The 14,535-nt window shown below is 38.6% G+C and overlaps 1 protein-coding gene across 1 annotated transcript in view; it reads right to left on the reverse strand.

The window, feature by feature from the left end:
- Positions 1-8,395: 8,395 nt before the first annotated feature.
- Positions 8,396-14,535, reverse strand: part of LOC132562432 (carbohydrate sulfotransferase 1-like) — a 20,566-nt gene continuing 14,426 nt past the window's right edge. Inside the window, exon 4 of the mRNA XM_060227174.1 lies at positions 8,396-9,188. Within this exon, the coding sequence (XP_060083157.1) occupies positions 8,396-9,188 (793 nt within the window). The remainder of the gene's footprint in view (positions 9,189-14,535) is intronic.

Genomic DNA, 14,535 nt, shown 5'->3' on the forward strand with positions numbered 1-14,535 from the left:
TTTAAGTCATTTTGCAGAGGTTTCAAAAACAGTGAAATTCTTTCAGTTGATGTTCATGGACATATAAATGCCAACAGGATAATCCCATTAAGCGGTTATATGGATAAACTCAAGACTGTCGAAGTATTATGGTTTTTAATGATAAAATGAGATACTTACATAGCGTAGTTTCATTTTAGAAAATGAAAAAAAAAAAAAAAAAAAAAACATCGCTGCGTTCCCGTCACTTAGAGTGAGACAAGTTTGAAACTGGTGCCGTTTTCCCCCAGAAAAAGGAATGATGATATTTTTGCACGTTTCACCACCTCTTTCATGTGCCATGTACAAAATGTTCATTAATATATTATTTACCTGACCTGTCATTGTAGGGGTCATACCTACCACGGTCACATGATAGTTATAACCCAGTGATCTGTAAAACCTGACTGGTTTAAAGGAATACAGAACACTGTGAACCTGCTAGATTAATTCGCTTAGAAAGGAGGAGTCTGGACTAAATCGTCTAGAATGGGAGAGTCTGGACTAAATCGTCTAGAATTGGAGAGTCTGGACTAAATCGTCTAGAATTGGAGAGTCTGGACTAAATCGTCTAGAATTGGAGAGTCTGGACGAAATCGTCTAGAATGGGAGAGTCTGGACGAAATCGTCTAGAATGGGAGAGTCTGGACTAAATCGTCTAGAATTGGAGAGTCTGGACGAAATCGTCTAGAATGGGAGAGTCTGGACGAAATCGTCTAGAATGGGAGAGTCTGGACGAAATCGTCTAGAATGGGAGAGTCTGGACTAAATCGTCTGGAAAGGAGGAGTCTGGACTGATGCGTCGAGAAAGAAGGAGTCTGGACTGATGCGTCGAGAAAGGAGGAGTCTGGACTAAATCGTCTAGAATGGGAGAGTCTGGACTAAATCGTCTAGAATTGGAGAGTCTGGACTAAATCGTCTAGAATTGGAGAGTCTGGACGAAATCGTCTAGAATTGGAGAGTCTGGACTAAATCGTCTAGAATGAGAGAGTCTGGACGAAATCGTCTAGAATGGGAGAGTCTGGACGAAATCGTCTAGAATGGGAGAGTCTGGACTAAATCGTTTAGAAAGAAGGAGTCTGGACTGATGCGTCGAGAAAGAAGGAATCTGGACTAAATCGTCTAGAATGGGAGAGTCTGGACTAAATCGTCTAGAATTGGAGAGTCTGGACTAAATCGTCTAGAATTGGAGAGTCTGGACGAAATCGTCTAGAATTGGATAGTCTGGACTAAATCGTCTAGAATGGGAGAGTCTGGACGAAATCGTCTAGAATGGGAGAGTCTGAACGAAATCGTCTAGAATGGGAGAGTCTGGACTAAATCGTCTGGAAAGAAGGAGTCTGGACTGATGCGTCGAGAAAGAAGGAGTCTGGACTGATGCGTCGAGAAAGAAGGAGTCTGGACTGATGCGTCGAGAAAGGAGGAGTCTGGACTTATTCTTCTAGAGGGAAGAAATCTGACTTCAAATTCTTCATCAATGATACCAGAGACATCTCTGGAATAAATACAACAAGGACGTTTATTTGATTTACAACCTAAAACATAGCTTTATCACTGTGCTTTTAAAACGGCTATTCTCACAGTTTTTTCGTTTAGATAGAGACGGTTGTTGGGCTGTTCCGTCAGTACTATAACGTCTCATGATCAAATGACAATTGTTTTAACTCCAGTAAAGTAAACAATTGAAAAAACTGTCAAAATGTAAGTATAAGAAATCATACTTTTTTTGTGTGTGTTTTTTTCTCTTTCTTCGTTTTTAATGTTTTTCAAAAGTCCAAATCGTTTGCTAGGTAAGAGATAGGTTTATAGTCTAATTACTGTTTTGTAGATACGTATCTTAAGATATGCTTGTAACATTTTAAAGTTGGTCAAAAATCCAATATGGCAGCCGTGACGTCATATGTTTAAACTTTAAAATAGCCACATCTCGAAAATCGTTGACTGTGGATTTTATGCAATTATTTGTGTGTAGATAATTCCCATATCTAACTTTATACCAATTAAGCGTATACAAAATATGTCCAAAAAAAGCTCGCTGTTTTGTCAAAGGTCACAAATTTTAATTTTCCCCCCCATTCTTTTTATTGTTTTCTTTTTTTTTTTTAAATTCTTTCACATATCAACGTAAAATGTCATTCCGATGAATTTAGTGTCAACAGTTTTTCATTAGCACTTACCTTAAACGTTGGACACCACATTGAAAATTTCCTTTGATCTTTTAGAATGCCGACATATTGGTAAAACTTGTTTTAGACGTATATCAATAACTTACATTTCAATTAATTGCTATGACACGTTTCCTCAGATGGCTTCAACCAGTTAGTAACATTTTCAACTTTTCAACAAAACAAAATGGCCGCCATGACGTCGTAGAAGAGTTTGATTTTAATTGCAATATCTCATTAACGCCTGAATTTAATTAATCTTTGGATATGTTTATGAGTTAACTAATAAAAACATTTCTCAAGAAACATTTCTTTATAAAATGTCTAATTCCGGTTTCAACAAACTTTTAACAAATTCTCTCAAATTCTTCACGGTCACAAGGTCAAAGATATTTCATATTTGAGATGTTCAAAACATTGCCTATAAATGTTAGGTCATATATGTCAATTATGTTAAAATCTTTAGATAGGATTTTCTCAATAACCAAGAGGCAATTTTGTCAGTAGCATGCTGTGATAAATTTCTATTGAATGTATCTTTAAAATCTTGTCTGAAAATTCAACACCCGGTTCTTGACTAGGGTCAAAGTTAAACATTACTATTTTGGAAACAAACTTTGAAAAACTTCTTCTGAAGTTCCACATGATATAGAAGCTCTGGTCAACGGCTACCAAGTTTGATAATAGAAATAACCTTGACCGACTTTCAAGGTCACAGGATTCAATCATGTCAAAATCTTAAAATAGTGTTTTCTCAATAACCCGGACACACACTGATGGGATTTTGTCAGAAGCATACTGTGATCAATTGCTATTGAATGTATTAATAAAACCTCTTCTGAAAATTGCACTTCTGGTCGACAATTGGGATAAAATTTGAATTTTTTTATTTTAGGTTACAAACTTCTTAAGTTCCACAAGGTCTACAGCCTTGATACTTCACATGTAAGATTTTCCAGCTGTTGTTAGTAATCAGCTTTGACATTATGAATTACCTTGACCCACTTTTGAGGTCACAAGGGTCAATTTTGTAAAAATTTTTTAATGGGTTCTTTTCAGTAGCTAGTAGGTACTATATGATGATGTTTACAGTAGTAAGAATATATTATGTCAAATGTCAATTTCCGGTTTTAGGAAAGGTCACGTGTAGAAAGTTCGTTTTCGGGTAATACAAATAAATAACCTGACGCTATACAGTCTAGAATCTAGGTATATAGTATTTAAAATGCTTGAATGGTTAGCTACCATGTTTATGGAAACTATTGACCTAAATGTAAGATGTTGTGTTGAGGTGAAAAGCCCGTCAAATTGTTGGTCTGCATTTTCTAGTTGTGTTTTGTTCACTGGAATGTGACCTGCATTTTTTATAAACATTTTAACTATTCTTAAATAAACCTTCATATTCTTCTTAACCCTGGCCCATAAATTGTTTATTATACCGAAAAAAATAAACACATATTTTCGAATTTAAAGAAACACTACTGTGGCATTGTTTAATGAACAACAATAAAATCATCATATTGTATACCCAGTAACTTGTCCGGGTTTCTTCCGGTAGTTCACGTTTCACAGATATTTTGTGCGTCGTTGTATTGTTTTGGTGACTGTGTACTTCCGTGATGATTTAGTGGTTTAGAATTCGTTCTTCCTTTAATTTGTATTTTGTAAAAACAATCATTGGTGAGCTCGTTTGTTTTAATAAAATAATTACAAATTATCGGGATGTGAATTTTACCAATGGGTATTTCTGTCAGAAAATAGCAATATTAAATCTTTATTTGATGATGGGTTTCTGTTTCTATAGAAATTTGTTAGAAATGGAGACGTTTCATAGACAGTGGAACGGCGAACCTTTTCAAGATAAATATATGATACACGATAGCAAGTGTACACAATAATACGGTACCACGAGACAACATCGTGGATAATGACAGCCCTTAGCCACGAAAGTCTCAGTCTTTGCCTCCAATCGTTGATACACAAACCACATTAGATCTGCCGCACTCTCCAGCAGAAGATAACTTGCCACAGTGATATCACATTGTTTTTTGTCATTTGAGGATACCTACTGAATAAACCAGATCACAGCAAACACATGTTAAATGATGGATGAACCAATCGTAACGTGTAGTTACCTTCTGGTTGCTTAGCAACGTCTAGTTTTCCTCGAACGTGTGCTACCGCCTGTTTACTGACAGTGAGATTAATGTTGTTGTTCTATTTATCTGATTTCACAGTTTTCTCGCTCATTTTCGTTGGGATGATTTTCTTTCTTGTGGAAAAAATCAATAAACGATTGATTAAATTAATAAGCGATGTAAATGATCTGGAAACAGGCATTAGCTCTTATTATTGAAGACAGACGGAAATATATTTAACGAAAATCATTAATCATGATTAAAAATAATGCTAAAACTGTCTAACTGACAATTAACTCTGTTGAATATACTACAAACATTTCTTCTGGTAGGAATTGCTATGTAGAGGAATACTGGTATTAAATACAACACTAGTATAAACAGGCCTGTTAGAACTGTATATCTGCTCTCATCGCTTTCATCGTTACCTCTATCAATATCTAACGCTCCTTATTATCATTTTGAATACAACAAAACATCAGTGTAAGTTCTTAAGTGGTGATGTAGACATTCTTTTAAAGTGACATTTTCCATAGTCTATTTACATACAATATGTACAGCTACAGCATATATTTACAGTATTTAGTGTTACAGCATGTATTTACAGTATTTATTGTTACAGCATGTAATTACAGTATTTACTATTACAGCATGTACTTACAGTATTTACTATTACAGCATGTAATTACAGTATTTGCTATTACAGCATGCACTTACAGTATTTACTATTACAGCATGTAATTACAGTATTTACTATTACAGCATGTACTTACAGTATTTACTATTACAGCATGTAATTACAGTATTTACTATTACAGCATGTACTTACAGTATTTACTATTACAGCATGTAATTACAGTATTTACTATTACAGCATGTAATTACAGTATTTACTATTACAGCATGCACTTACAGTATTTACTATTACAGCATGCACTTACAGTATTTACTATTACAGCATGCACTTACAGTATTTACTATTACAGCATGCACTTACAGTATTTACTATTACAGCATGCACTTACAGTATTTACTATTACAGCATGTAATTACAGTATTTACTGTTACAGCATGTAATTACAGTATTTACTATAACAGCATGTAATTACAGTATGTACTGTGACAGCATGTAATTACAGTATTTATTGTTACGTCATGTATCTTAAGTATTCACGTGTATTATGCACATACATATAAGATGTACTAAAAGCAAGAATACAATAGGGTTGAACGGTTTGTGCGTGTGTGTTGGATGTGTTGTGGTGGTGTGTGTGTGTGGTGGGTATGTGGTAGTGGTGTGTGTGTGTGTGGTGTGTGTAAGGTGGATGTGTGGTAGTGTGTGTGTGTGTGTTGGGTGTGTGGTGGTGGTGTTGGGTGTGGTAAGTGTGTGGCGGTGGGTGGGTGTGGTAGTGGTGTGTGTTTGGTGGTAGTATATGTGTGGCGTGTGTGGTGTTGACGGTGTGTTTGGTGGTGATGGTGTGTGTGGCGGTGGTGGTGGTGTGTATGGTGGATGTGTGTGTATGGTGGATGTGTGTGTATGGTGGTGGTGGTGTGTGTGGTGTGTGTGGTGTGTGTGTGGGTGTGTGTGGGTATGTGTGTGTGTGGTGGTGGTGGTGGTGTGTGTGTGTGTGATTATGGTAGTGGTGTGTGGTGTGTGTGGGTGTGTTTGGTTTGTGCGTGGTGTGTGTGTGTGTGTGTGTGTGTGCGTGCGTGCGTGTGTGTGAGTGTGTGTGAGGGTGTGTGTGTGTGTGTGAGTGTGTGTGTGTGTGTGTGTGTGTGTGTGTGTGATGGTGTGTGATTATGGTGGTGGTGTGTGGTGGTGGTTTGTTTCGCGTCTGTATGATGACTGTATTTTAATATATGTTAGGTTCTCTCTGTGCCTCATTGTATTTATAATTTTTCATATGTTAATGCCTTGTGTAGTCTTCATTTGAGGAGGAATTAAAGACCCTTCCATTTAACTACATCGATAGCCCCCAATCCCATCACCTCTTGTCCTCTCCTCCAGCTATCGTGTTGCGAACAAGTTTTGTGAAGAATGTTTTATAAGATTATTGTTACAATATATTGTTATAAAGATTACACCATGATGAAAGACAATAACACATCCTGTCCTGGCAATATTTTCGGCCTGTGTTGATACTATTTGTGTGTCTTTACTCCCTAAATTTTGACAAATATACAATATAATCCTACTTAGACTTTCTTTCCTGGTGTATGTCTGTATATGGAACACTGCTCGTGGTCCTTGGGGTTGTTATTGTAACTTGAATACAATATTTCCAAATATGTACTTATTCTGTACTCGACGTTTAATTGAAATAATTCAATATTTTAAAATTATGAAACTTATTGAATTTCAGGGTTACTGCATTTCTACATATGTAAATGGGTTTTGGTTTTGGATATTCAATTAATTATTTCATATTTTATTAATTTTCATTATTTTGTTTGGTCGGTTTAAGTCCTAGAGGTTTATCCTAACATGCAGGCTACGTTTTAATTCATTCAAATAGTGTCGCGGTCCAGAATATACACATGTACATGAAGTTTTTATAAAGTTTCCGATACATGTAAATAACGAAATTGATGTTATTATGAGGCTGGTGCACTTTCCCGTCTGAGTTTTGACTTTGGAATGTTTTCAGGACGAAACAGCTGTATAATGTAGCAACACTGGCGAGTCCTAGAAGGACGAAACAGCTGTATAATGAATGGTTAAGTTCTAATCTAACTAGATTGATAAAAGTTGCTGTTCGTGTGTGTGTCTTTTGTACAATCTTTCAACCTTTGAGGCACTTAGGATCACTGACAATGTCTAAAGGAATGCAACTCTAGTGGTGATGAACTTAAGAACCCAAGTTTTGCTTTAACCTGCATGTGATTTATTTTTCTTCATTTGAATTGTGGCAAAGTTTAGAATATGCACGTGTACTCGGCATTATTTTGAAAATTTTGACCTTTGAGGTTAAAATATCTCCCTATGTCGTTTTTTACATTCATTTCGAGTTTGATTTTCCTCAATCGCTTTCTAGGCCCTTGTCATCACTGACGAGTCCTGGAAAAAAGATGCAGTTTAATTCACCACTTGGCTAATATTTCTAAATACGTAGAGAATGTTCTATTCTCTTGTATCGTTTTACAAACCTCTTGGTGGACCACATGTAGACTGGGTTGTAAGTCATGGTGCAATATGAAGTTTAGGTATTTCTTTTTCATGCGGTTCGGATGTGTTATTGTCGAGCACGACGCTTATCAGTTATAATGATACTACCAATAGTCACTGCCTTCCTGCAAACTATTTCTCGACTAGACGTTCTGATATCAGTTCGAGCAAGTTGAAACCCCAGACAAGACAGTTTACAATTATGTTATCATATTTGCAGCCTATCTGACATGATGGATTTCATGTATCGTACTTACTAGTATATTTGAATACAACTGTATTAAGATTTAATATGATATAATATCTTATTTAAAGCGTATCCTCATTTTCATTCATCAAATTCTTTACTCCTCGGTTAATCATGAATGTTTTCGATTTATTTAGTACTTTTCAAGCACGCGAAAATAAACCTCATCATTCAAAACCCTATATGGCCGTCTGTCAGCCATTTTGTTTTTCTGAACAGTCTAAAAATTGAACACAAAGGGACCAAAGACAAACACCCAGATGATACTCAGAATGACCGATTGTATAATTCTTCAGAAATATCGATTTCCAAGACTTTTTAGGGACATACGGACAGACCACGGGTGAAGTATGAAAGGGCATTTGAATCACCAAGTTGAACAAAGAGGCGTTAAGAAATCATGGAAATAAAGTACAGAATGAGAAAAGAATGAATACCTATCAAATAAGGAAATGAAGACCAGAAAGGAGATTACGGTTGGGCTTACTTCTATATCCTAGGGTTTCATGCTATCTAGATTATTCCATCTTACAATTCAATATACAATGTCGTTAAATGTTGTGATGAAAATTACCATTGAAATTTTAATAGAAAATTAATAGTTTTTAACATTCTACCGCACACGTCAATACAGTTGTGATAAGGATTATTGCTGAAATCTTCATAGAAAATTAATGTTCTTCCTTCTCACTGGTAATGTCAAATCATTTAAAGTGTTTGAATTTTTAACTGCCAAATAGCCGGAATAGTCATAAAATTGAGAACATTCATTGTCGATTTCCTTGACCTGATTAAATTTCAATCGCGACCTCCAGGAGCTAGCGGTAGCTGAGGAATTGGCGCGGACGGTACTGAAGGCACGGTTGCGTTTATCTGGCGGATGAGTGGATTTCTGATCTCCTGATATGTGTTCTGCCAACCAGGTTTTGAAATTGCTGTTAGGTGTTAGCTCCAGAAAATTAAATATTTGAATAGAATGTTTTAATGTCTCTTCTGCTATCTGTTCGTATAACACTGTTTTAAATCTGCTTGGATATTTCTTCTTCAGTAATTGTCCTATTTGGATGTCGCGGTTGTATTTATCACACACAGCTCTCGCGATAGTTGGCATGCCGGCGTCTTTGAAATGAAGATGCGTGATTGTTTTTAACCTGGATGCAATCATACCTCGTGGATCCCGTAGTAAGTGTATGACCTTGAGTTTAGGAAACTCCTTCATCAAATCCTGTACTACATCCATTGACAATCGAATTGTTTTTGTTATCCTGACTGAAGATTGACAATATTTTATCATGTCTGACAGACACTTTCCTGGATCAGTTTCAACATAACATTTCCTAGCAAATGAACTTGAAACACCTTTCACAAAGTTCCGGTTTAGATTAAGTAAGTCACACTTGTAAAATTTTCTGAAAACGTCCATAAGTGAATTGTATTCCATCTTGGGAGCAGGGCTGTAAGAAGGTGAGAAATAAAAAAATATCAGGTAAGCATAACACATCAACGACTAAACAAGTTATAGTAAAACGCTCCTGTCACCTCACTCCCACACACCTCCTCCTTCTAAACAACAACAGTACACTATACAGTACACTCCTGGAACATCTACAGTACATCATCATCACCCCCACACATCTACAGTACATCATCATCACCCCCACACATCTACAGTACATCATCATCACCTCCCACACATCTACAGTACATCATCATCACCCCCACACATCTACAGTACATTATCATCACCTTCCACACATCTACAGTACATCATCATCACACCCACACATCTACAGTACATCATCATCACCCCCACACATCTACAGTACATCATCATCACCTCCCACACATCTACAGTACATCATCATCACCTCCCACACATCTACAGTACATCATCATCACCCCCACACATCTACAGTACATCATCATCACCTCCCACACATCTACAGTACATCATCATCACCCCCACACATCTACAGTACATCATCATCACCTCCCACACATCCAAGTACATCATCATCACCCCCACACATCTATATGACATCATCATCACCTCCCACACATCTACAGTACATCATCGTCATCTCACACACATCTACAGTACATCATCACCCCCACACATCTACAGTACATCATCGTCATCTCACACACATCTACAGTACATCATCATCATCACCTCCCACACATCTACAGTACATCATCATCAGCTCCCACACATCTACAGTACATCATCATCACCCCACACATCTACAGTACATCATCACCCCCACACATCTACAGTACATCATCATCACCTCCCACACATCCAAGTACATCATCATCACCCCCACACATCTATATGACATCATCATCATCTCCCACACATCTACAGTACATCATCGTCACCTCCCACACATCTACAGTACATCATCATCACCCCCACACATCTACAGTACATCATCACCCCCACACATCTACAGTACATCATCACCCCCACACATCATCATTATCATCATCATCATCATCATCATCATCATCATCATCATCATCACATCTACAGTACATCATCATCACCTCACACACATCTACAGTACATCATCGTCACCTCCAACACATCTACAGTACATCATCGTCATCTCACACACATCTACAGTACATCATCGTCACCTTCCACATATCTACAGTACATCATCACCTTCCACACATCTACAGTACATCATCACCTCCACACATCTACATTACATCATCATCACCTCCCTATATCATCATCATCATCATCATCATCATCATCATCATCATCATCATCATCATCATCATCACATCTACAGTACATCATCATCACCTCACACACATCTACAGTACATCATCGTCACCTCCCACACATCTACAGTACATCATCGTCATCTCACACACATCTACAGTACATCATCGTCACCTTCCACATATCTACAGTACATCATCATCTTCCACACATCTACAGTACATCATCACCCCCACACATCTACATTACATCATCATCACCTCCCACACATCTACAGTACATCATCATCACCCCCACACATCTACAGTAATCATCATCCCCACACATCATCATCATCATAATCATCATCATCATCATCATCACATCTACAGTACATCATCATCACCTCACACACATCTACAGTACATCATCGTCACCTCCCACATATCTACAGTACATCATCGTCATCTCACACACATCTACAGTACATCATCGTCACCATCCACATATCTACAGTACATCATCACCTTCCACACATCTACAGTACATCATCACCCCCACACATCTACATTACATCATCATCACCTCCCACACATCTACATTACATCATCATCACCTTCCACACATCAACAGTTCATCATCATCATCTCCCATACATCTACATTACATCATCATCACTTTCCACACATCTACAGTACATCATCACCTTCCACACATCTACATTACATCATCATCACCTCCCACACATCTACAGTACATCATCATCACCTCCCACACATCTACATTACATCATCATCACCTCCCATACATCTACATTACATCATCATCACCTTCCACATATCTACAGTACATCATCACCTTCCACACATCTACAGTACATCATCACCCCCACACATCTACAGTACATCATCATTACCTCCCACATATCTACAGTACATCATCATCACCTCCCACATATCTACAGTACATCATCACCTCCCACACATCTACATTACATCATCATCACCTCCCACACATCTACAGTACATCATCATCACACCCACACATCTACAGTACAGCATCATCACCCCCACACATCTACAGTACATCATCATCACCTCCCACACATCTACAGTACATCATCATCACCTCCCACACATCTACAGTACATCATCATCACCCCCACACATCTACAGTACATCCTCATCACCTCCCACACATCTACAGTACATCATCATCATCCCCACACATCTACAGTACATCATCATCACCTCCCACACATCCAAGTACATCATCATCACCCCCACACATCTATATGACATCATCATCACCTCCCACACATCTACAGTACATCATCGTCATCTCACACACATCTACAGTACATCATCACCCCCACACATCTACAGTACATCATCGTCATCTCACACACATCTACAGTACATCATCATCATCACCTCCCACACATCTACAGTACATCATCATCAGCTCCCACACATCTACAGTACATCATCATCACCCCACACATCTACAGTACATCATCACCCCCACACATCTACAGTACATCATCATCACCTCCCACACATCCAAGTACGTCATCATCACCCCCACACATCTATATGACATCATCATCATCTCCCACACATCTACAGTACATCATTGTCATCTCACACACATCTACAGTACATCATCATCATCACCTCCCACACATCTACAGTACATCATCATCACCTCACACACATCTACAGTACATCATCGTCATCTCACACACATCTACAGTACATCATCATCATCTCCCATACATCTACAGTACATCATCATCACCTCCCACACATCTACAGTACATCATCATCACCCCCACACATCTACAGTAATCATCATCCCCACACATCATCATCATCATAATCATCATCATCATCATCATCACATCTACAGTACATCATCATCACCTCACACACATCTACAGTACATCATCGTCACCTCCCACATATCTACAGTACATCATCGTCATCTCACACACATCTACAGTACATCATCGTCACCATCCACATATCTACAGTACATCATCACCTTCCACACATCTACAGTACATCATCACCCCCACACATCTACATTACATCATCATCACCTCCCACACATCTACATTACATCATCATCACCTTCCACACATCAACAGTTCATCATCATCATCTCCCATACATCTACATTACATCATCATCACTTTCCACACATCTACAGTACATCATCACCTTCCACACATCTACATTACATCATCATCACCTCCCACACATCTACAGTACATCATCATCACCTCCCACACATCTACATTACATCATCATCACCTCCCATACATCTACATTACATCATCATCACCTTCCACATATCTACAGTACATCATCACCTTCCACACATCTACAGTACATCATCACCCCCACACATCTACAGTACATCATCATTACCTCCCACATATCTACAGTACATCATCATCACCTCCCACATATCTACAGTACATCATCACCTCCCACACATCTACATTACATCATCATCACCTCCCACACATCTACAGTACATCATCATCACACCCACACATCTACAGTACAGCATCATCACCCCCACACATCTACAGTACATCATCATCACCTCCCACACATCTACAGTACATCATCATCACCTCCCACACATCTACAGTACATCATCATCACCCCCACACATCTACAGTACATCCTCATCACCTCCCACACATCTACAGTACATCATCATCATCCCCACACATCTACAGTACATCATCATCACCTCCCACACATCCAAGTACATCATCATCACCCCCACACATCTATATGACATCATCATCACCTCCCACACATCTACAGTACATCATCGTCATCTCACACACATCTACAGTACATCATCACCCCCACACATCTACAGTACATCATCGTCATCTCACACACATCTACAGTACATCATCATCATCACCTCCCACACATCTACAGTACATCATCATCAGCTCCCACACATCTACAGTACATCATCATCACCCCACACATCTACAGTACATCATCACCCCCACACATCTACAGTACATCATCATCACCTCCCACACATCCAAGTACGTCATCATCACCCCCACACATCTATATGACATCATCATCATCTCCCACACATCTACAGTACATCATTGTCATCTCACACACATCTACAGTACATCATCATCATCACCTCCCACACATCTACAGTACATCATCATCACCTCACACACATCTACAGTACATCATCGTCATCTCACACACATCTACAGTACATCATCATCATCTCCCATACATCTACAGTACATCACCATCACCTTCCACACATCTACAGTACATCATCACCCCCACACATCTACATTACATCATCATCACCTCCCACACATCTACATTACATCATCATCACCTTCCACACATCAACAGTTCATCATCATCATCTCCCATACATCTACATTACATCATCATCACTTTCCACACATCTACAGTACATCATCACCTTCCACACATCTACATTACATCATCATCACCTCCCACACATCAACAGTACATCATCATCACCTCCCACACATCTACATTACATCATCATCACCTCCCATACATCTACATTACATCATCATCAACTTCCACATATCTACAGTACATCATCACCTTCCACACATCTACAGTACATCATCACCCCCACACATCTACAGTACATCATCATTACCTCCCACATATCTACAGTACATCATCATCAAGTCCCACATATCTACAGTACATCATCACCTCCCACACATCTACATTACATCATCATCACCTCCCACACATCTACAGTACATCATCATCACACCCACACATCTACAGTACAGCATCATCACCCCCACACATCTACAGTACATCATCATCACCTCCCACACATCTACAGTACATCATCATCACCTCCCACACATCTACAGTACATCATCATCACCCCCACACATCTACAGTACATCATCATCACCTCCCACACATCTACAGTACATCATCATCATCCCCACACATCTACAGTACATCATCATCACCTCCCACACATCCAAGTACATCATCATCACCCCCACACATCTA

The sequence above is a fragment of the Ylistrum balloti genome, unplaced genomic scaffold, assembly GCF_031769215.1.
Source record: "Ylistrum balloti isolate Yb309-2 unplaced genomic scaffold, AGI_CSIRO_Ybal_v1 Utg371416, whole genome shotgun sequence".
Classification (NCBI taxonomy): Eukaryota; Metazoa; Mollusca; class Bivalvia; order Pectinida; family Pectinidae; genus Ylistrum; species Ylistrum balloti.